Source organism: Amblyomma mixtum, chromosome 1 (genome assembly GCF_055824585.1).
Source record: "Amblyomma mixtum isolate Tamu chromosome 1, ASM5582458v1, whole genome shotgun sequence".
NCBI lineage: Eukaryota > Metazoa > Arthropoda > Arachnida > Ixodida > Ixodidae > Amblyomma > Amblyomma mixtum.
Window position 1 is genome coordinate 204,053,340 of NC_143012.1, and position 25,671 is coordinate 204,079,010.

A 25,671-nucleotide genomic window follows, 5' to 3' on the forward strand; every position below is an offset into this window, starting at 1 on the left:
TCTCTGGACCCATTAAGTTATCACTATGAAGTGTCTGACGAGCTTTCCCAAGGAGTACCGTATTTACTCGCATAATAGGCGCACTTTTTTTCCAGAAAATCCGGCTCAAAGTTCGGGGTGCGCCTATTACGCGGGGTAAAATTTCCGGAAATTTTTCGACTGGCAAAATTGAACACACCGCGTAAACACTCGTGTACGGGCCGCACCCCGTTTTCGCGAAGAAAATGTTAAAAAAAAAAAAGGTCCGTGTAAGGGCCGCACCGAAACTTTCGGAATGCACGCGCCGAGGCCTCCGCGATCAGCTCCAGCTGCGCGCAACGGGCGCTTGATCGCGGAGGCCACACACGCGCACAGGAGCTTCCAGACGCCGCCCAAGGACAAGCTCATCATCATCGTTTTCCTCCGCCGCGAGCTTTCGCTATCTATATCGCCATCAGCATCTCCAGCTCGTTTTTTTTTTTTGTTGTTGTTGTTGCTGTCAAGTGCCGGGATTTGCGGTAGCGCGATAGTTATCGTGGTTTATGGCTTTGCCGTGGAGCGTTGATGTATTAGCTCGACGGGCAAGCACCTTAACAGCTACACGGCTGGGAGTTTGCTCTCGAACGCGGCAAGCGTGCGGCAGGTCGGAAAATACGACGTGGCCGAGAAGTGCGGCAGTTGCGACTGCGGCGTCCCTAAATTTTCGTACGCGACTCCAAGCGCCGAGGTTTTCGCGGGCCTAAGTCGGGAACGTTTCCGGCTGGAGATGAAGCTTTCCAAACAGACGTTTAAAGTGAGCATCCCTGAAAACTGTGTACGGCTGTTCTACGCGATGTCGTTGTACGTGCTGTGGGTCCGCAGCAGCTGCGACAGCAGCAGCACTAGTAGGGACTAGTAGTCAGTTGAGCAAAAACTTTGTCAAAATAAAGATTGGGAAGCGGGGGGTGGCGAGGCGTCGGCTTGCAATCGTGTAAATACAGTATTGATCACAGTGCCAAGTTCGGGGTGCGCCTATTATGCGCGGAAATAAAAAAATCTGATTTTTTGCGCCCTAACTAGGGGTGCGCCTATTATGCGAGTGCGCCTATTACGCGAGTAAATACGGTATGCTCTCTTTGTGAGGACTGCTGTCACGGTGTGTGGGACGTTGTAGCTTGTTGTGTGGCACTCTTGGAGCGTGTTGTTGTGTGGGACTGGCTTTTCAGAGGCCAAATTGATTTCTTTCCTCAGTGTGTTGCGAGGTCGTTTGAGTCTCTTCGTTATTACTGAAGACAGGCCCTGTATGAAAGGAGCCCCCTGTCTAAAATTTAAGACCCCTCCGTCATTATGGCTGTCTTTTGACTCGTGTTTTCGGGGCTAGACATGGGTAATGGAAGGGCTTTAGTGAAACTTGTAGAATTATTGCAGTGCTAAGCAAAGGACTAGAAGAAAAGGAATTCGGTGCAATGCATAACTCATAGCCGAAATTTTGATCACCCAAAGGCCGAGAAGCCATCCGTCTCATTTAAGAAATTAGGTAAATTGGTTTTTGAGGAAAGGAAATGGTGCAGTATCTGTCTCGCATATCTCGGCGGACATGGGAGTGAAAGAAGAGAGAGAAAAAGAGGTGCCGTAGGGGAGGTCTCCAGAATAATTTCGACCACCTGGGGATCTTTAACGTGCACCGACATCGCACAGCACACGGGCACCTCTTGCGTTTCGCCTCCATCGAAACGCGGCTGCCGCGGTCGGGTTCGAACCCGGGTGCTCTGGCCCGGTAGACGAGTGCCTTACCACTGAGCCACCACGGCTGGAATTTGAGAAATTATGCATTCATTAATTACAGCAACTTTTGATATACAGTAATCCCTCGTTATAATGAAATCGCTTTACTCGAAATACAGCTTTATTCGAAATTTCTTTCGGTGCCGACCCAAACGCATGCATTTCAAGCCGCATTACTCGAAGCGCACGAAGAGCTTGACCCGCTTAGAGCGAAGTGGCAAGCGGAGGCATCGCCACCGCCGTGCGTAGGAATCGCCGCCGTGGCGGCTACCCTTTGCGCATGCAGTGCCAAATTAATACCGCCGACGAATTAGACTCATGCAGGCATAGAACAGGCCACAAAAGTACCAAACCCACGATCGATGACCTGCCTAGTAACAGGCACCAAGAGAGTGCCGAGTGTCCCCAGCTCAGCGGGGCCGAATTCCATGGTGCAGCGCGCCCGAACCTTTAATCTCGGTCAAAAGCGCATTCCTGGTGTTCCCCGTGACAGAATCCACACGAAAGTAAAGTTTTCCTCGCGCTTTGCGATGCCAGAAAACCGCGGTGTCTTGGATGCGGAAAAGTGACCAGTCATACTCGATTCGCGCCAGTCAGCAAGACAAACGGTCTAAATGCGTGGTAGGGTCACTGAATTTTGTTGTTACGGCGGGGACACATGTGCGAAAAGCAAGCGCGATTCACCGCGGCGCGAAGTTGCGAACGGCATCGCAGCGTCCGATCGCATCTCGCCGCCTGCGCCATGTCAACGACGGGCCGCCCGCGGCAAACGCAACGACGGTTAGCGAGAGCCAACGCTAGCGCAGAGAGCCGCAACGTCATGATGACGTAGGGTGCGCTCCTTTGAGCCGGGCCGACAGGCCGTGGCCTGCCAGCCTTGATGCTGGCCGCCGGCATCTGAAAACACAATAGTATTGTTTGTTCAAGTTCATAGCAAGCTGGGGGTAGAGGTGATGACTGCGATACAAGCAAATTTCATCCGCTTTGGTGCTGCTCCTGCCTGATGCGGTTCGCCAGCCGTCTGCTAGCTAGCTCCGTTGCTGAAGGCGTCGCGGAAATCTAAAGTTTCTGTTATTATGGGGCCGGTTGACAGTAAAGGGGTGCCGGGTGTAGCGCCTTTATTTGAGTGCTGGCCAGTCCCGAAGTGCTAACAGCTGCGGCGTCGATGCGAAACCGGCTAGGCTTAGCGGCGACCAGGGCAGTCAGGGAGCAGCACGCAGTTTGTCACCCGGCGTTCCTGCAGGTGGCGTCATTGCGGAAAGCTCCACTCTTGCACAGGCATGCTGTTGTTGCTTGAATTTAGGAGGCAGACTTTATGGCAGCATGGCTGCTTTGTATTTTTCTTGTGTGAACGGGAAGTAAGCCAAGCCTGCCGGCCTGTCGATCAGCCTGGATCCCGTCTGGATCACAAAAATGAGCTAAAGCTTGTTCTTGATATAGATAATAAACTCTGGTAACAATAAATTTGAACTGTATCATCTTTGAGGATCGCTGACGAATACTGAGTTGCTGGGAGAAGTAACAAATGTGCTACGAGCAAATTTTGTAGCGAAAGCTACATTGGCCACGAACTTGCGATTTCGCTGTGGCAGTGCACCGAGGAGGCACAGAGACCGACCTTGAGCCGTTGCCTAGCAACCGCCACAGCTGGCGGACGCCGCGCGGCGTCATCCGCCAGCTTCCTCGCAGTTGTGGTGCAATTAAATCTCGACTGTTTTAGTTTTTTTTTTTTCGAGCGGTCGCTTTTATCGAATTATCGCTTATAACGAATTTTTTCGCTGTCCCGCTGACTTCGTTATCACGAGGGATTACTGTACATAGCTCACCGTACGAACAGTAGGAAAACTTGTCACTTAAGTATCTGCAGATTCCATGACGGGTTTTTGTGTAAAATATTGTTTGGGAAGTTAAACAGCTTGCAGGTTAATTCGTGCTGTGCCTGGGGTTAGCCGATTATCTAACTGCATGAAATGTAATGAAGTGTTCAATTTTTTGTGCAGTAGGGTACCTACTCATTGCACTTGTCATAACATAAAGCCCCAAAGAGGCCCATGCATTCTTCGAGGCTATCTCCAATGCTTGTTGACGCATTGCATGACCTGTGTGATTCGGGTGAGTTTTGACCTGTTTTGAGAGGGGAGGCCCCACTGAATGCCACGCGTTACAATGCCAGCTGCTGTGAATCCTAAGGGAAAAGCTCTCTCGCCGCTACTGCCATCAAATTTCGCCTGTTAGCTCGGCACTCGTCCAGCTGGCTTTGTTCATGCATCGTCCTCCCTTGTATCGCGTCTCTCCAGAAAGTAGTGTGCACCGACTTGCACCGGTTACCGGTTTCAGCTTTGCTTGTCTTAGTGTGATGGGTGTGCATGTGGTGCCCAACGCAGAGCGCCCTGTGAGCCCCCCCATTGCGGTGTCCGAGGTGAAGGTGGAGCCAACACCCTCCCCGTCAGCCGTGGCTCCACCCAATCCCCGGAGTCCTGCGACCACACCTGCAGGCGTTGGCCAGAAGCGGCCCGCTGGGGGATCACCCCCGAACCCCCGTGAGGTCAAAATGTTCAAGCAGCCCACCTCACAAGGTGAGCATGTCTACCTGCCATATGGCCAGCTGAGGGAGTAGGTCCTCTTTGTGTAGTTTTTGTAGTTTTGTAGTTTTTGTTTTTGTAGTTTGTCTGCAGTCTCTGCAATACCGCCTTCCTTCTCTACTGGACAAGTTTGGGTTCACAAATGCTGCCATTTGCTCCGTAACGGTAAACTACATAAGAGGTCTGTTTCCTTAGTGTGTTGTTTTTTGCGTGTGTGTTCGCGTAGTATGCGAAATGCTTTCATTTTCATCCATGATTAGATGTTGATTTCTTACAAATCATTTGTAATTAGGTCGTTTGTATTTGGCCCCATAGTTTGTGTATTGCAAGGAGCCAAAAGTGCTGGTCATTGTATTTTCTGCGCAATGTTTTCCTTTCTTTTCTTTTTTGCTTTTTTTGCTTTTTTTTCCCCCACGCATCTGCTACTGTAGCAACATAGGGGTTGGGAGCTTCGTCTAGCCGCAATTGCGGCTTTTTTTTCCCTTCTCCTCAGCCATGTACCTGACTGAAAAATAAACCTTGAACCTTCTGGTCTTGGGCGTGATCACGGGACCGCTACCTTTCTTGGAAAGTTGCTGTATCGCTTATGTCCGTGCTGCATGCACTCAAGAAATGACGGTGAATGCCTTGTGTGTTGAGTTTATTATTGCCGTTTATATTTTTGTAGTTGGTGCTGCGCGTCCAGATTTAATTCATTATACATGCCCCCTTTGCCAAAAGTAGGTTTTTGTTCCTGAACCGCATAACGGAGCCTTTACTGCACCCCTAAAGACGGAAAGGTTTAAAATCGTAAGGGCAGGGGTTCGTCTTACATTGCGTAGATTCAGAGATTAAGGGCTGCCATTGGTGCTTCGCTACGAGGCTAAGAAACAAACCATAGTTGCCCAGTTACTTTTGGCAAGGACTGTACAGGGTCCGTCAAAAGTTCCCAGCTTGAATAAACAGCGCGAACGAAGACGAGCACAAAAGACAAGAAAATGGACGACACAGCGCTGCAGCGCTGTGTCGTCCATTTTCTTGTCTTTTGTGCTCGTCTTCGTTCGCGCTGTTTATTCAAGATGCTTAACCAACTAGCCCGCCAAAACGTGTAAAAGTTCCCAGGCCGCAGGGACTCCTTTTCAGCGGTATATCCTGACACTTAAGGTGCGGATAAAGCTATCAAGGTCCTCAGAGGTTAGAATGATGCTTATTATACCCTCTGCGAATATTTTGAGCTTCGGGTGAGTCGTAACTGCCTGGCTACACAGCTCATAAGAAGACCCTGTGGCCTGGGAACTTTTGACCGACCCTGTACATTGCAGCGATGATAATGCCTTCAAGCTAGTCAGAAATGTTGCTAATAAACAAAATTTCGACAATGACGTCCAGATGATATATAAAAGTTATTTTGCAGATAAATGCCGCTTTCTTGATTCACAAGTTGAAAGAATAGCCGTAAAGTCACATGTCAGCATTGAAGCTGAGAGTAAAAAAGAGTAAAGAAAGCTGCCTGTAAAAATGATGCCATTATCATTGAAAATGCACTTGACAGGAAGTTGTTAATGTAAAAGTTACATGCCTTTTGCGTGTGGAATGGGAACAAGAGTATGCATTGCTCATGTGAATGGGTTGTGGCAAACTCAGTAAGTTCTGCATGTTAGTGCAGCCAGTGTCATTACTTTTGAACGTATGGCATGGTATTAAATTGTCCAGAATCACTAGTAGCTGGCAAGGTGAAGCCAATAAAATAAATGTACCTTTAGTAGTTACTAGGGGTGTCAATATAGAAATTTTCTAATATGAATCAAATACAAATACGAAAAAAGAATGGCTTCTAACGTTGAGTCTAGTATGCTATGGAATAACTTGTTAGTATTTTAAGAAATTTCAGAAAATGATAAGCAGGCAAATGGTATTGTTTTTTTTTTGTTTTTTTTTTTCAGAAATGAAATGAACAAACCATACTGACTCAGCACCGTGTAAAAACATGATGTATACAGAAATGTGTACTGCTTGATTAGAAAAAAAAAAAAGCAAAAATGCGGTGAGGCCTTATGAGCAGGCTTCATCACACAAACAACGAAAAGCCCATGACAAGTGCGCGGTTTCAGCTTGCTGGCAGAACAGTGCAGACATAAGTGAGGGGTACACATACTGGCGTTGAAAGGGTGGGGCAAATGTGCGGGCCGTCACCACAAGCGAGCGGCCAAGCTCAGAAGCCAAAGCTGTGTGGCCAGGCTATATTTCGACCTAGCCACAAGGGCCCCTTTGATCGTTGTTACGCCTGCGTGGGTTGCAGTGCGCCATACTGTGGACAGGATTTCTACATGGTCACTTGTCCTGTTGTTACACCTCGACTTGCCCCTTTGGGAGCCTCGTGCAAAATTTCGGTGTGAGAGTTATGAAGGTTGCAGAACGAATGCCTTTGGTGCAGCCGTTTAGTATGTAACACATTATAGAAGGATAAAAAAGAAAAAAAAAACTGTGGACTTTCTCATGATTGTCCAAAGCAGGTGTTCGGCCATCTTGTTGCCATCAGGTGTGATGTGTGGAAAAGTTCACGTGTGAAATTTCGTTTGGGCCAGGCCTAGCAGCATCCGAATGTGATTGGTTCGTTCTGTAAACAACGGAGGAAGTCGAGGCAGGACCTTTTTATTGTTTTCCTGGCTCTTCGAACTCGGTCGTCGGATAATTTGCCCAGATATTTTGGTTTTGTCTTGGTCGAATTTTTGAAAGTTGGCGCTTGTTACGACCCATCTTGAGACCCGCGATGAAAACGGTGGTGGATTCAACAGCGGAAATTTCGATAGGTCGTTTGACCCCCAAGATGACCCCACCAAAAAGAATGACCAGCTGGGAAATGGTTGATGGAAGCTCTTCCCACGCTCGGCTCGGTGCCAACGACCTTCGAGAAGCAACCGACACAGGGGAAGAAAGGGTGCCCCTCGTCTGAGAAGACCCGGAACGAGTCAGAGGAAGCCAGCGCAGCTGCGGCTGCGACGTCATCATGCCACACCTGTGTTCGATGGACGCGAGCTGCCAACAGTATGGTTGCCTCGCAGTGCGACAGAGATGCGAACTTACGTTTCATTCCTCGCCAGTTCCCACGGGTGGACTCTACAACAGGTGTCTTCGTTGGCTGTGACGTGTGATGCCGATCTTTTGTGTCACGATGAATTGCCGCCTGGTGAAAGGGCGGAGCCTTGGGCTATTTAACCTTTCCCGTGCTGTTGTTGTCCTCCTCGTAGCGTCACCCATCAGCACACTGGGCGGCTCCCCACAGCAGCCCCAGATGCCCTTCCAGAACCAGGGCAACCGGCCTGGCATCCCGACCCCGCCCGCCCCACCACACCTGGCAACCATCAACCAGGCACGTACCCACTCTTATGTGTATGGGCAGGACTTGTACGGTTTTATGAAATTTTGTACGAGGCTCTGTAATGTCCTGTAATGGTTTGTAATGGGCACTGTAATGGTTTGTACTGCACTGTAATGGTTTGTAATGGGCACTGTAATGGTTTGTACTGCACTGTAATGGTTTGTAATGGGTACTGTAATGGTTTGTAATTGGCACTGTAATGGTTTGTACAGGGCACTGTAATGGCCTGTACTGCACTGTAATGGTTTGTACAGGGCTTTCTAATGGTCTGTACTACACTGTATTGGTTTGTAATGGGCAGTGTAATGGCTTGTACGGGGCACTGCAATGGCCTGTACTGCACTGTAATGTTTTGTACGGGCACTGCAATGACCTGTACTGCATGGTAATGTTTTGGTCAAATGTTTAGGGGAATCCCCCAAGGTGGAGTAGATTTGTAATAAGGGAGTAATTACTCATTGGCATCCACCCGAGCGCAGCCATGCGGCTACAAAGGAAAGCTATACAGCTTTCTCAGAAACTTCGTAGTTAAAGAAAAATTTGTCCTGGTCTGGGGTTCAAACCCGGAACCACCGCTTCACCGCAGCAGTCACTCTACCATCTAACCGGGATGGCTAGCATATGGTAGGGTGAGAGCGAATTGATCAATTAATCAAAGTGGGAATCATGCTGGTCAAATGTTTAGGGGAATCCCCCAAGGTGCTTACTCTCCAGAAACAGTTGTTCTAGCAATGTACTCACTTCGTGCAATCAACAAAAATCTGACTCGGATATTCGTGCCATTAATGTAGCAACACTGCAGTCACACTCAGGCCGTGCTGCGATAATCTGTTTTCCAAAGACTGCAATGAAGCTTTTCGGGGTTGCTTAGGGACCTTCAGAAAACTGCCAGGAAACTTCAAAACTTTCATCTGTTGCAGTGCCCTTGTAGAAAGGTTGAAAAGCCCTAGCTTTATTCATGTCTCGAGCTTCCATAACCTCATGACATGCCCACAAACAAGTTTGCTCCCTCAAGGACGATTCCGTCTTTCGGCAACCATTGGGAAGGCAGTGAAGTGTAAAGGGCTCCTGATGTATACTATTAGTGTCAACTGGAATGTAAACAAGATAGGTGAAGAGCGAACAGTGAAAGGGGATGGTTTTAGTTGAGGAAGAGTGAATATTGCCGCGTTTGATTTTTACTTCGATGGCACTAAGACCTTTATGTGGAGGTGTTAATGGACCTCGCCCATATTTTTTTTTCTCCAGCACCTGTTATTTTCTTGCATTTCTGTTGCAGTTGCCCTGTCTCTGTTTCATTTGACACTGATAGTGCGGTCACTATGTAAGCCTTCCTGATCCATTCCTGATGTGTAGTCTGTTAGAATGTTTTTTTTTTTTTCTGTGAGGTATGCCACTCTAGTGGGGCAGTGTTTGTGTCTAGGATTGTATGTCAACCTTTGAAATTTATATCTGTGTCAGCGACGTTGAAGCACTAACTTATTGTGCTGCACAATTCAAAGTGTACTGATCTGTTGTTTCACAGTTAACAAATGCGGTACTCAGCTTTCTTGTTGAGTCTCCTCTCGCCACTGTAATGTTGACCTTGTACAGGGTCAATAAGGTTGAGAGTGTATCTCTCTCTCTGTTTTCACTGTATATGCAGCCCAATCCGCCCAATGTCACTCTGAGGCCCATCCAGGATGCCATGAACCGGACCACACAGAATCGATCTCCGGTCACCATCAGTGAGCACGGCTTGTTTGTTTGTTACTTGTACAAACTCACTCATTGTGTTCCTGAAATTTCAGTGCAGTATTTATTAGGTAATCTCAGCAGTAGGGGCATAGTGCTATGCGATGCGGATTACCATGCTGGGAAAACTGTTTCAGAGGAAAGCAGAATGCAGTAGAGTGTTGATGTGACGAATCTCACGAGATCGCAAACTATGTTAATTTTGTCCTCTCTTCCTCTCTTTGTATATCATTCAAAGTGAACAAAACCTGTGTGTAGATGGGCGGAAAATGTATTCACGCCTCTCTGTTACGCCTGACGGGATTTGTCTATGGCTGTGCAGTGCATACCACACAACTGATGAATGCGACAACATTGACATTGTAGAGGCTGCGCACTGCCACTCATTACTCGCAATCGCATGTACCACGTGACTGGTGATTGTGCACCTGTGACGTGCATGCATCGCTTAATGCTTGAGGATGCAGTCGCAAGTCGCACATTCACATCATCCACAGTGGTGCAGAAGAGCCTTCAGGACACCCCGAATTCTGCATTGTACACAGTGCACTCTGGCCGGGGAATTCTTTGAATTCATGTCATCTTGAGCCTCGTATCGGTCGGGATCGTATCGCCAAGATTCCACCATATTAGGAGAATAGAGAAAGGGAGCAGCACACAGGAAAGTGATGTGATTCAGATAAGAGCCTCAGTTTGGTTAATGGCAGTCGGCTGAAGTGGCAAGTAAAGCATTCTCATGCCATAAATTTCACCAGCATTGTATCTGCTGTTAAGATATCTTTTGCCCTGGGCACTGCTGTTTACAGGTGACGTTTTCTCGACTTCCTGCGTGTTGCCCCTGCTGTTAAGATATTTGTGTCATAGGGAACTTTCACTGAGAGGGAAAGCTGTCACACCTTTGAATGCACCACAGAAGCATCAGGTTCTCTAAACCAAGGATTCTCAATCTGTCTAGCCTCGGGGAGCACCAACAATTTTGAAGAGGTGCTGAGAAACCATAAGTGTGCTGGATTCTTTCCCTCCCTGCCTAAAGTGCATGCAAGAAAGCACGTGCGCAGTATTTAAAAAGATTGCCGCATTAAATTAATAATGACTGGCTTTATAGTGAGCCTGTTGGCAATATGTAGTCACGACATGATTAACCCCACAATGAAATGAGTAAAGAAAGGGTTGGCCTTGAGGCATGCAAGGGTTTGTGTGCTCGGGGAACTCAAAACAAACTCCAAGGAACCTAAGGGTCCTGCAGAACCCAGTTTAAGAGAACCCCTGCCGTCAACAGGGTGAAGTGTAAAGTAAGTGACCATTCAAGGCTTGCCTTGCAGGTGAAATGTGACAGAGCTGCTATGTCTCGGAATTGAAGGAGGTTGTGTCAGACGAGAAATGGAAGCTTGAGAATGCCAAGTGACATCACAAAGGGAATCAGTAGTCACATAATCGCTCTGTACAATATCATTTTAGTGATGCTTCATTGTGTTTCAGGGCACCATTGCCACAGTAGACATCTGTGGGTTGTCACATGCATTTCCGTCTTCCTTGCCATGTCCTTGTGGACTCGATCTTTGCGACATTGCAGTACAGTCCAACCTCGTTATAACGAAGTCACATTTTGCGCAGAAATTTGTTCGTTATATCCAATATTCGTTATAAAAGTATGCACTCAAATTCCCGCAGAAGAGGTCTGTTAATAAACCCAAGTAAAGGGCTCTTTAGAATATAAAGCACAGGGTTGAAAAAATGCACTATTTTTTAATTTAACGCATGGTATATAAGCATGTCAAACCTCGCCTTGCATTTCGTACTGGAAAGCAAGAGCGAACTCACAAATCGGGATGCTGGCCAGGTGCAAAAACAAATTTTTTTAAAAAACGACGTAATCTTCGTTTGGCGGCACTTCGCACTATTTGACAGGTTAAATTTCTCGACGAAATCAACACAGGGCAGCGCTTTCCCGATGTCAGCTGATTTCTCCACAGGTAGGTTCCCGAGGTACCCCCTCAACTTCCTGGCCATGTCAGCGGCCTCGGCGCTGCTGAGAGATCGCACTTCGCCATCTTCACATGCATCACTGTTTGTAGCATCATCTGTAGAAACCACCTGATCAACAATTTCTTGGTCGGTCAGTTCGGGCGCCACAGCCAAGTTGTCATCTGCACAGATGAATTCCTCGAACGTCACGTTCGGAACCACCAGTTGACGCCATGTCGTCTCCCCGAATTTGTCCGCTTGCCTCCCAGTTGCATGCGGAAGCTTTCTGCCCACTCCTCGCAGTTCTCGGCGCCAACGGCTGCTTCTTCGCCAGACAAGACGCAAACAATCCGATGGCGGTCATTAAATCGCTGCAGCCAGCCACTGCTTGCATGAAAGTCATTGTGGCCTCAGACGCAAGTCAGACTTCTCGCCTTCATTTGAAGGACGGCACCAGACACAGGCAGGTTACGCGCTATAACTTCCTTGAACCATGCAAACAAAGCATCTTCAACATCCTGGTGGTGACAAAGCCTTACACTCTTGCTGTCATTCTTCACAACGCCTGCAGAGTGGACGTTTGCAACCTTCTGCCTTGCGCTCAAGATGGTTAGTGCTAGGCGCAACACCGAAGTCCGCGGCAATGACTTTTCCTTGCGCCCGCTGTCAACTGCCCTGAATATCTTTATCTTCGTTTCGAGCGAAACTGCTGTACGTTACGACGCGTTCCGCGATGGCGTCTACAGAATGGACTGCAGAGATCATAGAGATAGCGCGTGAGTCGGCAATCGTGGCAGCAGGGCGGCCGCGGAGCACGGGCGTTGGTTCGATCACGTGTCAGTCACATGCTAGGTTCCATTCGCTCTCCCTAGATGGCGGGGTGTGCGGAAGCGCGGGTGATTCAAACACATTTTAGGTGTGGGTGATTCAAAAGATCAAAATTTAGTGTGTTTTGAAATTTTTTCCTACTTGTTTGCGCATTTTGAGCCCTGTGAATACAAAACTGCTTCGTTATAATTGATACAGTGTCGAATTTTGAATTTTTCGTTTCGTTATACAGATAGAACTCCCATAGAAATAAAGCATGTCCAACCAAACTTTTCTTTCACTTCGTTATATCCGATAATTCGTTGTATCCGTGTTTGTTATAACGAGGTTCGACTGTAATTTTTCGTGGTTGTTGTCTCGGCCCCCTTTTGGTGCAGGCAGTGGAGGAGGTGTGCGGCTCCCCTGGAACCAGGTCCAGGGCGTGGTGTCGCCCGTGGTATCTGGGGGTGGGCCCCCGGTGTCCACCCCTCCACCCCCAACGCAGACGAGCATGCCGCTGCTGACCAGCCAGCTGACCAATGCGCCTATGACCACGGGACCCCCCCAGATGCGTGCCAGCCACCCGACACCCGTCAGCTGTGTCACGGGGCCCCAGATGCAGACGGGTGAGGCCCTGCTTCATGTTGCGTGCTTCATCACTTCTCCCTTTGCACGTGTTCTTTTCTATTTCTTTTGCCGTTCTTTGTTGCCTGTGTCGCACCACTGTGCATGCAAAACGCCACTAGTTTCCTTGCCCTAGAGGAAGCTGTTTTGTGTGTGTGTGTCACTGGAAATGAAGCGCTACGAGCATCTTTGTGTCCCCATTCTAAGTGATGGCTGTTTTGAGCATTGTACAGTCACTTGAGGTTTGAAGTTTGGTTAACAACAAACAAGTGCAGTCTTTGTCAAAAGTAACCAGGCTGCATGTTTTTCTTCTCTGTCGTATATTAAAGCTGTTATGCCAGCCCTCAAGCTCAAAACCTCTGTATGGTAAGAAGAACCCCTGTTCTCACCTTGAAAAGACTTCTTGATCTTTAGGGAAGCCGTGAGGTCTCTGTTATGCGGATTAGAAGCAAACCATGGAGCCTGGTTACTTTTGACAAACACTGTACAAAGTTTTTCATGAGGTGTAGTTGGCAAGGTGGAGAAAAAAGCCACATAGATGTGGCCTGGCTAGCCCGACTTCCTAGTACCCAGCAGTGGAGGATGGGCGGGCACAAGCAAATACGCGCAAACAATGCTGGACTTCGCCTGGAACCATGAACATTTCGTGCCGCAGCACTGCTAACTTGTCTTGTTTGCTCGGCATTTGCACCAGAAAAGACAAAACTTTATACTGCGCAAAAAAACTAGAATAGGGTGCATCCTTGCTAGCTGCGCATTTCTTTGCGGCGTCACGCCGCCCGCAAGGCTCAGGCACTGTAGTAGCGAGCCGTTTGCCCTGTATCGTTAAGTCTAGCAAGCTTCGCATCGAAGCCGCATCTTAAGTGCTATGAATCTAGTCACGGTTTACTATAGAAGCCTAGTCTTGTTACCAGTTCACTATCACACAATAACCTCGCATTAAAATGAGCGTATAGTTGATTTCCACAAGGCCTTCGACAGTGAAGTGCATCGAAAAGCAGGCCAGGCGAATGCCACCTCACACTGACGACCACTGGCCGCATGCGTGGCCCACCGCTTCGGGCCATCAGTCAGTGGAGCGCTGGATCTTAGGAGGATCTTGATGTTAACTTAATCATGTGACGTCTGCCAGTAAACTGATCTAGCAACCTATTTTACTTTATGAGGTTTATTTGTGCCGGTCGTTGAGCGCGCGTCCTATCATCCATACTTTCAACGCATTATATTTCAAGGATTCGCCGGGACTGCGCTAATTTGTAATAAAAACGTGTTTCGAGGCATAAAAAAGGGACGCATAATCGTGACTTTGCTGTAAACGGAAAAATTTTACCGTAAAATGCCAGACCTGTGTAAGGGCTGCACCCCATCAAAGCCGCGGGAAAGAAGTCCGGCCTTTCCACGAGTATGTATGGTAGGTTGGCTTTGCCTGTAGGTTGATCTTGGATGGTCATTTTTCTAAAGAAAGGTTGACTTGTACTCAGCAGTATAGAGTACATGAGCAATCAGGGATTACTGTAGCTTAACTGCTAACCACAGCACATCACAGAGAAATGGTGCAGGCTGGCATAGCGTGCGGGCAGCCTGTCGCTGGCTGAGATAAAAAAATAAGCATTGCGGGACACGCACTGATGTTGTGAGAGGTGGGAGGTTATTCTCCGGTAGACGCTTCCTTGACCATGACCGGGGCTGTAGAGGTGTTGCAAGCACACATACCGTAGCGTGCAGTCGGGCCGTGCCTTACCAAAGCGCTGAGCGCACATTATGTCGAAACCAGTGTCCTCTGCTGTCTTGCAGTGAAGCATGCCTTCTCCTTCGCAGCGCACGCTTTGGCGATCCACAAGTCTTACGATAAATTTAAAATGGTTCCGTTGCCTTCTTTCTTCGGAGGGGCTCAGGCCTCTCCAAATGCGGTTATTCGGCGGTGATGAAGAAGGAAACGATCTTGGATTTGCTCTTACCATAGACTTTTTTGCTGGGATTGGGGCGCTTCACATGTCAAGCATTGACACTGCTCTGCGGTGCCCTCTTGTGGCTCCAAAGGTCAGTGTTTCACCTGTATGTGGCGAAATCGGGATCAGCGTTCCTGCGTTGCACCCCAGATCTGTGAATTAACACGGCCAGTGCAGGCTAATGCCCCATTCATCAACCTGCTCTCCACTGATAGGAGCTAATGTGACTTACTTTGTTAGCTGCAATGTAATGGAAATGTATGTGTTTAACTTTTGCCAGCAGCATCCTTCTGTGGCACCTCTTCTACTGCAAGAATTGCTTTGAGGTTTCTTTCGTCACTGCACAGGGCTGCTGTATGCTTGCGTGTGAAGTAAAAGTTCAAAACTATTTTGAAACGGCAGGCCAACGAATCATCATTGCATGCTCTGTGTCTTCTTTCCCCCCCCCCCGCCGTGCAGGTTTCCGGGGCTCCTCCATGCGGATGGGTGTGCCCCCGGGCAGTGGGGGTCCCCCCAACGTGGTGGGGCCGGGTGGCAACCCCCTCATTGGGGGTGGACCTGTCCCCCAGCAGGGCATGCCCCCTACTGGGCCCAACACTGGGCCCCCCAGCACCCTGGCGGCCCAGCTCAGCCAAATGCCCCAGGGTGGTGGGGGCCAGTTTCCCCCGGGGCCTCCCCCCCCTCCCCAGCAGCAGCAGCAGCAACAGCCACAACAACAACCCCAGCAGCAGCAGCAGCAGCCACCCAAGGGCCAACCCCAGCAGCCACAGGGCCCCCCCATCATGGGGGGTGGTGGCCCACCACCACAGGGGGTGCCACCCCAGCAGGCACAGCAGCAGCCACCAGGGGTGAGTGAGCACACCACAACTGAGCATGCGTCAGTTCCTACTTGACCAACTCGTTGTACACTCGGAAAGAACGACTGAACTGAACCCTTTCAGGCGCCATTTTTTGTTTTGACTGTAATCAATTATTTTTTCACCTAAGTTGTATATTCAGGCCTCAAGAAAGGGAATTTGTTAGTTTTCGAACGCGAAAGACCAGCAGGTAAGTTTTTACAACGATGTGGAGAATTCCGTACAAAGTGTCAGATTTGTTAGAAATGGTAACATCGAAATGTTCTCGTGTGTCAGGTAAACACCCTAGGGATCGTGGAATCGCTTTGTGCTTCGAAGACTCACACTACGCTCGAAATTGAGCAAAAAACAATCGATGTTTTTACTCGCGCCAAAATCTGTCTGCACAGAAACGGCGGACAAAGTGCTACCTAGCTCACTGTTATGTGAAATGTTGTTTACTGCATTCACTGCATGGTACAAAAAAGCAATTTATTTGCAACAAGAAGGGTGCTCAATTTGACCTAAATAATGAAATCACTGTTAAGTGCTCCAGTTTCTCAGAAAAAGCTGTAAGTTTGCCGCTTACACAATTGAGTACAAAGCGCCTGAAAGGGTTAAATGATAAGCCATTGGTGTTGGCTGTGGGTGACACGAAGCAGATTTTCTCGGTCCTGTTTAGAAGCGTGAGGTTTTCTGAACTCATTCCTTAGTGTTGTGTTGTTATTGGCGCTGTCCACATCGCAGATCTTGGTAGCGCTCCTAGGTGCTGTGCCGCAAACATTGACGCAACGTGTTTACGTTTGGCAAGAGCCGGGGGTGTGCTGGCTTGCCTGGCAAATTTGGCAGTGCACCAAGACGCTGAGGGGCAACTACAGTGGCTTGTTTGATGACCTCGGTAGCGCGCCAAGACATTGCGTGCCAGTAGTGGCATGGCATGTTTCGGAAAAATTCTTTCATACCATAGCTAACGATCAGACGTTCACATTGCACCCTCATAACTGTTCTGTAAATATTTTTTTGTGCCCTCTAGTCAGTGATGACCTTGTTGTTTTGCAGTTAAAAACCAGTTACTACGAACTGTTTAAGTTGGCCTTGACCGCTTTCTCTCGCTAGTGAATTCTTGCAGGCAGAGTGGTGCTGCCTTCTACTTTTTTAATACTACAAACAACACTGAGCCATTTTTTTAAAGCCGGGTGGTGCTTAGTTCAGTGAGCTGCTTTTAATTTCAGCCATGTGGTAGCCACTTTTCCATCTCGGGAGCACTAGCGCTTCCAGTGACTAGTGCAATCTCTTCTAGAATAGTTCAGGGATTCAGCTTAGTACCAAGCACTTGTGCTGCACGATATCAAGTGAATTGTACTGTCAGGCGAATTGTCAAGTGAATGTATTACGGAAGAGGCAGGGAACCACCTGACTGTCAATCCTTAGTCATGGCTTAATTTTCCGTTTAGCCCACCTTATTATACGGTGCCTGCTTTGGGAAGAAGCTCGTGCAGTAAAAAAATTACACTCTTGTCCTGCATTCCAAGTAGTGCTGAGCTAGTCCCACCGTTTTTTATTGTTTATGTCTGCTTCATGTGTGTTGAGATCTCTGGACGTTGCCAGTCGCACTGGCCAGTGAAGTGGACTGGCAACGTTCAGAGTGTGTGTTTTTGGAGAGAGAGAGACCTTTGGAGACAAGTGCCTTGACATTGGTCGGCTGTGCGCAGGCTGGTGGCGTGCCCCCCGGCATAAAAGAGCGGCGCACAGTGTGGCAAGGCCAGGTGGAGTACCAGGACAAGATGCAGAGCAACCCACGGAATGTCTACACTCTCCAGTGCACCGTCTCCACGAGCGTCATCAATGGCGAGCCTGAAGTGTGCGTTCTCTCCCCCTCCCTCGTAATGGTGCTAGAGCATTTTGGTCAGAATGGCCCAGTAGTGAGTGCAGCAACTGTGGCTGTCACCACCATGAAATCCCGTGACTTTGTCTGCAGTATATGTAGACAGGTGAACAAGCTGGTTAGGTCTGTTGTCATGTCAGCGACAGCACTAGGTCAGGTGTTTTTGCCTATCCATTGGATTGTTACCAACGTAGTACTGCCTTTTGCTCTAAATGGGCCGCAGTTCTCGAAAGAGAGTCTTGTAGGGAAATCGTTTTAGGATTGACTCTGTCAGGTATCGCAGGAACTTCAATAAAACTTCAGTTAGGCCTAGTTGGTACATGTTCATTAACGGCGACATTGGACTGGGTAATAAAACTTCGGTTGGGCCTAGTTGGTACCTGGTTAACTCAATTGGTAGAGCGAGGTGAAGTGGTCGTCCCGGGTTCGAATCCCGGACCAGGACGAATTTTTCTTTAACTACGAAGTTTCTGAGAAGCTGTATAGCTTTCCTTTGTAGTCGTGTGGCTGCACTTGGGTGGATGTCAATGAGGAATTTCTCCCTTATTACAAATCTACTCCTCCTTGGGGGATTTCCCTAAAAATATTCGATCAACAGCGCCTGTGTGTGTCTCTTCGTTGTGTCCTGTGTTTGCGCAACCTTCACGCGCCTTAAGGGGGGACACGGCCCTTTCGGGTCGAAAATTCGCGAAAAAATCGTTTTTTCTATTTTGCTATATTCGAGTTCACGAGGTCATTTTGCACCTCTCATCAAATTTTTAGCAAGGAATAATCGGTATTTGCTTCGTAATAGCCGTTTAAATTAACGAAAGAGCACGCATTGCCTTTTAAATTGAGGTCAAAACGTGCCCCCCGTCACTCGGTACCTACGCGCTCCTCCGACGCTATTTTGGTCTCGTTTGAAAGCTGGCGCCTTCAGCTTTTTTTAAAAACTGGTAAGCAACATGGTGGTGCTTTCGTTCGCGTACAAAACGACCACAAAGAAAACGAGCGCGCCGCGTTTTCATTGGCAAGAAAAGCCACGTGACCAAAATAGCGCTCTGTGATTGGTTAGGCCTCAGGTTAGGCTTGTCTGTTCCCGAGAGCGGCGCCATTTTGAGAGAGTCTTTGCCGCGCGACGTTCACGATGCCAGGAGGTTGGACGAAATTCCACTCGCAGCATCAGTTCGGCGCCCGGAAACGGAGAAAAAACAAAAGGCAGAACGGCCCTGGACCACCACAACCCCCGCAGGGCGAAGGTGAAAGTGTGGTTGCCGCGTCGCCAGCGACCGACTCCCGCGCCGTGAACGACGGCGCATCGCCGCGGCCTTCGTTCTCGGGTGCCGTAAACGACGACGCATCGCCGGGGCCGTCGCGGCCTTCGCTCCCGGGTGTCGTAAACGACGACGCATCGCTGGGGCCGTCCCGGCCTTCGCGCCCTTCGCTCCCGGGTGCCATAAACGACGGCGCACCGCCGGGGCCGTCGCCGGCTACGCTCCTGGGCAAGAACGACGAAAGCGCACTGCGAGTCGACACCAACCGTGTACGCATCGACGCTGGAACTGTCACTGATAGTGACGTGTTCGCAGCTAGTGCCCGCGAACGAGCGACACTTCATCGGCTTGAATCGGCGCCAGCGACAACGCGGAAGACGGAGCCTTTCGTCGCGTCTGTTTCCGCGGCGTCGGCAGCGGATCCTGCGGAGTCGGCACACACGTCGGTAGCGGATCCTGATGCGCCGTACGTTATTGCTGACCTCCATGCACTGAATTCACTTTTGAGTGTCGTGCAGTGCAATATTTGTCGCGGCCCCGTGCATTTGCGCCGTGGTGATCGCAGTTATGGGCTCGCAACGAAGTTGACCGTCGTGTGCGATACGTGCGACGAGATCGCGGACACTTGGAGCTCAAGGAGAGTGGAAGGGGAGAAAAAGTGCAACCCGTTCGAAATTAACATGCTTGCTTGTCGCGCGATGCTCTCGACCGGCAACGGTCAGACTGCGTTCAACGATATATTTGCAGGAATGGGAATTTCACATCGTGGAATGCATAACAAAACATTTCAACGCCACCTGAAAAATACATTGAAACCTGCAGCCTCACGGGCGGCTGAAGCTGCCATGAGCCAGTGTGCACAGAAAGTGCAGGCACTCTATGATGACCTGTGCTTTGGGCACAAGGGCAATATTGCTGTTTGCTTTGATGGCTCATGGATGACTAGAGGTCATTCTTCTCACATAGGCGTCGGGGCTGTCGTGGAGCTTTTTACCGGGTACGTGCTCGACTATGTTGTACTGTCGAACTTCTGTTTGGGATGTAAAAATGGCCCAAAGCCTGACAGTGAGGGCTATGCTGAATGGAGAGTAGACCATCAGTGCCAGAAAAATACTGAAAGTAAAGCTGGGCAGATGGAGGTTGAAGCTGGCCTGATTCTTTTTGAGAGGTCCCTTCACAAGCACAACATGCGCTACACAACTGTTCTATGCGACGGAGACAGCAGGACATTCAATGCCATTAAAGACGCAAAAGTGTATGGCTTTGTTGAAGTTGTGAAGGAGGACTGTGTCAATCACATCCAAAAAAGAATGGGGACTGCACTCCGCAACTTGGTGCAAAAGCACAAGGCAGACGGCAAGCAAAGCCTTGGCGGAAAAGGCAGGTTAACTGCCGAGCTCATCACCAGACTTAGCATGTACTACGGCCGCGCCCTGAAGTCACATGAGGGTGATGTAGATGCTATGCAACGGGCAGTGATGGCGACTTACTTCCATATCACCTCAACTGATGACTGCCCAAACCATAGCCTCTGCCCGACTGGTGAGGGCTCTTGGTGCCGACACAATGCTGCCAAGGCAAAAGGTGAACCTCAGCCCAAGCATCAGTACAACCTACCAAGGGATGTTGCAGAAGCTCTTCTGCCTGTGTACGAACGCCTGGCTGAGAAGAGCCTACTTCAGAGGTGCCAACGGTGCAAGACTCAAAACTCGAATGAGAGCTTGCACTCTGTTATTTGGAGCCTGAGTTCTAAGGAGAAACATTCTTCACTGTTTGCAGTGCAAACAGCTGTTGCTGAAGCAGTACTCCGCTTCAACACTGGCAGTGAATACACCACAACTGCAATCTTGAACGAGCTGGATATGAACGCCAGCAGCACCGCTTCCAGGAGAGCAAAAGAGAAAGACTTGCGCCGCAGCTCCAGCTCCATCAAGAAGCGAGAGTCGGCTATGGGCATCAGGAAGATGGCAAAAGGGCGACACAGAGATGCCATGCATCCAGATTATGCCCCTGGTGCATTTCTGTGAATTTTAACTTATTCCTTGTACATAAACATAGTTGGAAACGTTTTTTCTCGTTTTCTCAAAACAACAATTTTGACACATTTGCAATAGTGCAGGGATGATATCTCTGGTTCTAGGCAGGCTAGCTTCATAATTCTTTTTTTGTTGGAAAGATAAACTCATAGTGCTTGCAATAAGACTAAAACAAGACCACTTGCCAATTAGTATAATTTTAAAACAATACTATTTGTCATAGCCGCCATATTGGATTTTTCTAGGTGAAGTTTAATGTGCTGTAACTTTTGTTCAAATGGGTCTAAAACATCCATTTTATCTCATTGCACACAGTGGACATTCTAGAGCATGCCTGTGTGCTAAATTTCACTGTGGCCTTTACTGTTGCTTAATTAAATTACCTGCATGTTTCAAACAAAGATTGCAGAATATTTTGAGAAAAACTTGTTTCACAGCAAAAATGAAAACATATTTGAAATCAGCGTGTTGAAATACATAAACTGGGTAAGTTTCATGAATATCCACCAAGAAATAAGAAAAATAGTTCTAAGAGGGGTGTCCCCCCTTAAAGGTGCACTGAAGAGGATTCTGAACTCGTCTTTTTGCCGCGGGAACTCGATCTACACGTTCCTAGCATTCTCAGAAACTGCGACTTATTGCCCTGTGTGGCCGATTTCCCTAATTAAATCGAATTAACGCCCGGCTCCCGCCTTTTTTTTTTATTCTGCCTCGTACGGTGGGCGGAGTCGACCAACGCGGGGAGTGCCTTTCAGCCAGCTCCGCGGAGGCTTTGCTTTCGCTTCATTTTGTTTTTTAGGTTTCTGTGAATAGTTTCATTTGCAGATAATATAACCGCGAAATAAGCCCGCAGAAATAAAAATACGCGCGGACTATTCGCTTCTACGGACTACAACGTATTACTCCGCCGATTGCAGAGTGGCAAGCCGCCACGGGACTGGGTGAAAGGCACTCCCCGCGTTGGTCGACTCCGCCCACCGTACGAGGCAGAATTAAAAAAAGAGAGGCGGGAGCCGGGCGTTAATTCGATTTAATTAGGGAAATCGGCCACACAGGGCAGTGAATCGATGTTTCTAAGAATGCTAGGAACGTGTAGATTGAGTTCCCGCGGCAAAAAGACGAGTTCAGATTCCTTTTCAGTGCACCTTTAATGCACATGCAGGGTCCTCACAACTTGAAGAAAAGCTGCTTGTGAAGGGTAATGATGCCGTCGTTCTGGTTAGGCAGAGAATGGGCTGTTGCAGAGCAAACGGTTTCATTGTGTGGCCCTCCTTATCGTTTGGCTGTCCTGCAAATTGCTTCACATCGAAAGACCCTGCGTAACTTTTCTAAGGAATGTCTTTGCCACATCTCTTCCATAGAAATGAGAGATAAAAGGTTAAATTGGGCACGCTTCGTGTGCAGCTGCGCGGACAAGTGGCCCCCGAAGCTGACCCTGCAGCTGATGCCCCGCGCCGTGCTGATGAACGTGGTGCTGGCGGTGAAGAACGCATCGCGGTGCGTGGTCCTCCAGTTTGAGCCCAGTGAGGGGCTGCTCAAGCTGTCGCACTTCATGAGGTCGGCGGGTCTGGGCCTGGTGCACTTTGCCAGTCCGCCGGCCGACATCAAGCTCATGCTGGTGGTGTACATGGCCGAGAAGAACCTCTACATGGGCATGGTGGCCAACGACCAGGAGAGCCTGTTTGGCGCTGTCAAGCAGGTCATCGATACCCACCGCAAGCAGCAGCAGAACAAGGCCAAGCTGGTGAGTGGGGCTCTTCCCCCTCCTCCTCCTCCTCTGCAACCACCGCAGAGCTTGAATGCACCTATAGTCGGATGCAATGTAAGTCTGCAGTGAAGCTCCGCCCACATTTAGCCTCCATGCACAGAATTCCTCCGCGACGAAAAAGTAGTCCGCTGGTTTAACGCTTCTTGTTACATAAACAAAAAGCTTGTCACAAGAAAAAGAATTACGAGCTCTAGAATTTTGATGCATGGATTGTTTGATGTAGTAAAACATTAAAAATCTGATTTCGTTTACAGTTGCGATTGGCCAGCGGAGTAATACAGGACGCCGCGGACCGCGGCCCAGTGTTAGCAACTGCTGTTTCTTTAAGGTGTATCCTACTATAGTGACTGGAAAATGGCAAACGTAACTCCTATCTTCAGAGGTGGCTGTCGTGATTCGGTAATCAATTATAGACCAGTATCTTTAACATCTGTCCGTTGTAAAACTTTGGAACATATTGTTTATTCTCAACTTATTAAAGGTGCACTGAAGAGGATTCTGAACTTGTCTTTTTGCCGCGGGAACTCGATCTACACGTTCCTAGCATTCTTAGAAACTGCAACTTATTGCCCTCTGTGGCGGATTTCCGTAATTAAATTGAATTAACGTCCGGTTCCCGCCTTTACTTCTTGAATTCTCCGCGTACTGTGGGCGGAGTCGACCAACGCGTGAAGTTCCTTTCAGCCAGCTCCGTGGAGGCTTTGCTTTCGCTTTATTTTGTTTTTTAGGTTTCCATGAATAAATAGTTTCATTCGCAGATAATATAGCCGCAAAATAAGCCCGCAGAAATAAAAATACGCGTGGACTATTTGCTACTACGGATTACTACGTATTACTCAGAGCGACAAGCTGCCACGGGACTGGGTGAAAGGCGCTCCACGCGTTGGTCGACTCCGCCCACCTTACGCGGGAGAATTAAAAAAAAAAAGGCGGGAGCCGGATGTTGATTCGATTTAATTACGGAAATCGGCCACACAGGGCAATAAATCGCAGTTTCTAAGAAAGCTCGGAACGTGTAGATCGAGTTCCCGCGGCAAAAAGACAAGTTCAGATTCCTCTTAGTGCACCTTTAAGCATCCTCATGACCATGCATCCCAACAAGCACAGGTGATTGGCCCATTGTTGGAAATCAATGGTATCACTCTGGTCCACTGTAGGACCGGCCTTAGCCAATACACTTCCAATATTGGGCCAATCACTCTGGTTCACTGTAGGACTGGCCTTAGCCAATACATTTCCAATATTGGGCCAATCACTCTGGTTCACTGTAGGACCGGCCTTAACCAATACATTTCCAATATTGGGCCAATCACTCTGGTTCACTGTAGGACTGGCCTTAGCCAATACATTTACAATATTGGGCCAATCACTCTGGTTCACTGTAGGACTGGCCTTAGCCAATACATTTCAAATATTGGGCCAATCACTCTGGTTCACTGTAGGACTGGCCTTAGCCAATACATTTCCAATATTGGGCCAGTTAGGTGCGCTGTTGGGGTGGTTTTTTCATCCCAGCCCAGCACGGATTTCGCTCGGGATTGTCCTGTAGCGCACAGCTTGTTGAATTCATCTACGACGTTGCATATGGTTTTTAGCAATGGTACGCAGATAGATGCCGTTTTCACTGGTTTCCGAAACGCGTTTGACGTAGTTCCGCATAACTTACTTCTGCAAAAACTGGCATATCTTGGTCTTCCTGATTCACTTTACAGCTGGCTCAAAGGTTACAATGGCGGGACATCGCGAAGGGTTAAAGTTTTGTCGGCTGTGTCTCGGGGATCCGTCCTGGGGCCGCTCGTGTTCCTTGTTTATATAAAAGCTTCAACTGAAGGCGTTGCTTCGAACGTGAGAGTGTACGTAGATGATTGCGTTGTGTGTCACTCCGTGTCATGTGTAGAGGATATGAGCGTGTTACAGTTTGGTGTGGAAAAAAAAAATATGCTTGTTGTGTTAAATGGAAAATGGACCTGAATATAGCAAAATGCTATCATGTGCAGTTCACGAACAAAAAGAAAAAGTTCTCTAGCTCATACTTCTCTAGTGCATAATGCTCTAGTACAGTGTCTTGACAAAGTCAAATATCTGGTCGTCACATTGGACTGGACAAATCATATTCAAACTACATGCGCTAAGGCATGTCGCCTTTTACACCTTTTTCAAAGAAATTTCAAGTGTGCGCCAAAAGCACTGAAGGAAACATCGCACCTCTCAAATATCAGGCCGGTGTTAGAATACGCGTGCATAACTTCGAACCCTTTCACGAAAACCCTTGAAGGTAAGTTAGAGCGTGTTCAAAAAAGGGCTGCTAGATTCATCACGGGCATCTGCGGCTTCAAAATTAGAGGTTCTCTAGTCAGGGAAAGTCTAGGTTGGAAACGCTCTCCGCACGCAAGAAAATCTTCCGGTTAAGGCTTTTGAACAACATTAACAACGGTAGCACAGGAATTGTTAGGAACACATGTTTAGAACAACCTCATTGTCAGTCTAAGAGACTGGACAATTCCAAAAAAAATCAGGCCATATCAAAATCACGCAAATGCATTTAAGTTTTCATTCTTTCCGCGCTCAATTTCAGATTGGAACTTATACTCCTGGATAAGGTAGTATCTGCGACTAATTTTTCACCTTCCACCGAGAAAATGATTTAAAACCTGTTTTACCTTATATGCAGTGTACTTCATTGAGAAACTGAGTAACTTTTTTTTTTTTTGTTCTGTGTGTCTTTTACACTTGGCATTGAATGTGTTTTCGTCCTGCTTGTTAAAATGACCGTTCGAATTTTTTTATTAATTTTTTTTTTGCTTTAGAACTGATTGTATGCTTTCGCTTCCGCTTTCTGTTTGAAGTTTTTGTTTAGCAATCTTTATGTTTGCAATTAACCCCCCCCTCCCCCCAGTAATGCCCAGTGGGCACTGTTGGTGATCGTAATGAAGAAATAAATGTGCGAGCGAATTGTGCACATGTTTGCCTGCGAATGACCATGGCAGCCGCATTATTGATGCTTAGGCTTCACTGAACAGAAGTCTTCAAAGTCGTACCCATTCACTTGAAGTCGGCCAGCAAAATATGCCTGCTGTCCACAGGAACCGTGGCTTGGTGTGTGTAAATGCAAACAACTCTGTCAAGAGCTC

The 25,671-nt window shown here is 48.3% G+C and overlaps 2 protein-coding genes across 19 annotated transcripts in view; both read left to right on the forward strand.

Annotated features, from left to right (window-relative positions):
* The window catches only part of LOC149370603 (mediator of RNA polymerase II transcription subunit 25-like), an 89,417-nt gene that overhangs the window by 17,320 nt on the left and 46,426 nt on the right, over positions 1 to 25,671 (forward strand). For all 18 annotated transcript variants that reach the window (XM_089562310.1, XM_089562321.1, XM_089562314.1 and 15 more), the window contains exons 8-14: positions 4,128 to 4,319; positions 7,553 to 7,674; positions 9,329 to 9,410; positions 12,588 to 12,815; positions 15,222 to 15,610; positions 17,311 to 17,459; positions 22,177 to 22,516. In XM_089562310.1, the coding sequence (XP_089418436.1) occupies positions 4,128 to 4,319; positions 7,553 to 7,674; positions 9,329 to 9,410; positions 12,588 to 12,815; positions 15,222 to 15,610; positions 17,311 to 17,459; positions 22,177 to 22,516 (1,502 nt within the window). The remainder of the gene's footprint in view (positions 1 to 4,127; positions 4,320 to 7,552; positions 7,675 to 9,328; positions 9,411 to 12,587; positions 12,816 to 15,221; positions 15,611 to 17,310; positions 17,460 to 22,176; positions 22,517 to 25,671) is intronic.
* Positions 19,777 to 20,763, forward strand: LOC149370604 (uncharacterized). The gene has a single exon (XM_089567780.1). It carries the CDS (start codon positions 19,870 to 19,872, stop codon positions 20,761 to 20,763), a length of 894 nt encoding a protein of 297 aa, XP_089423906.1. The 5' UTR covers positions 19,777 to 19,869.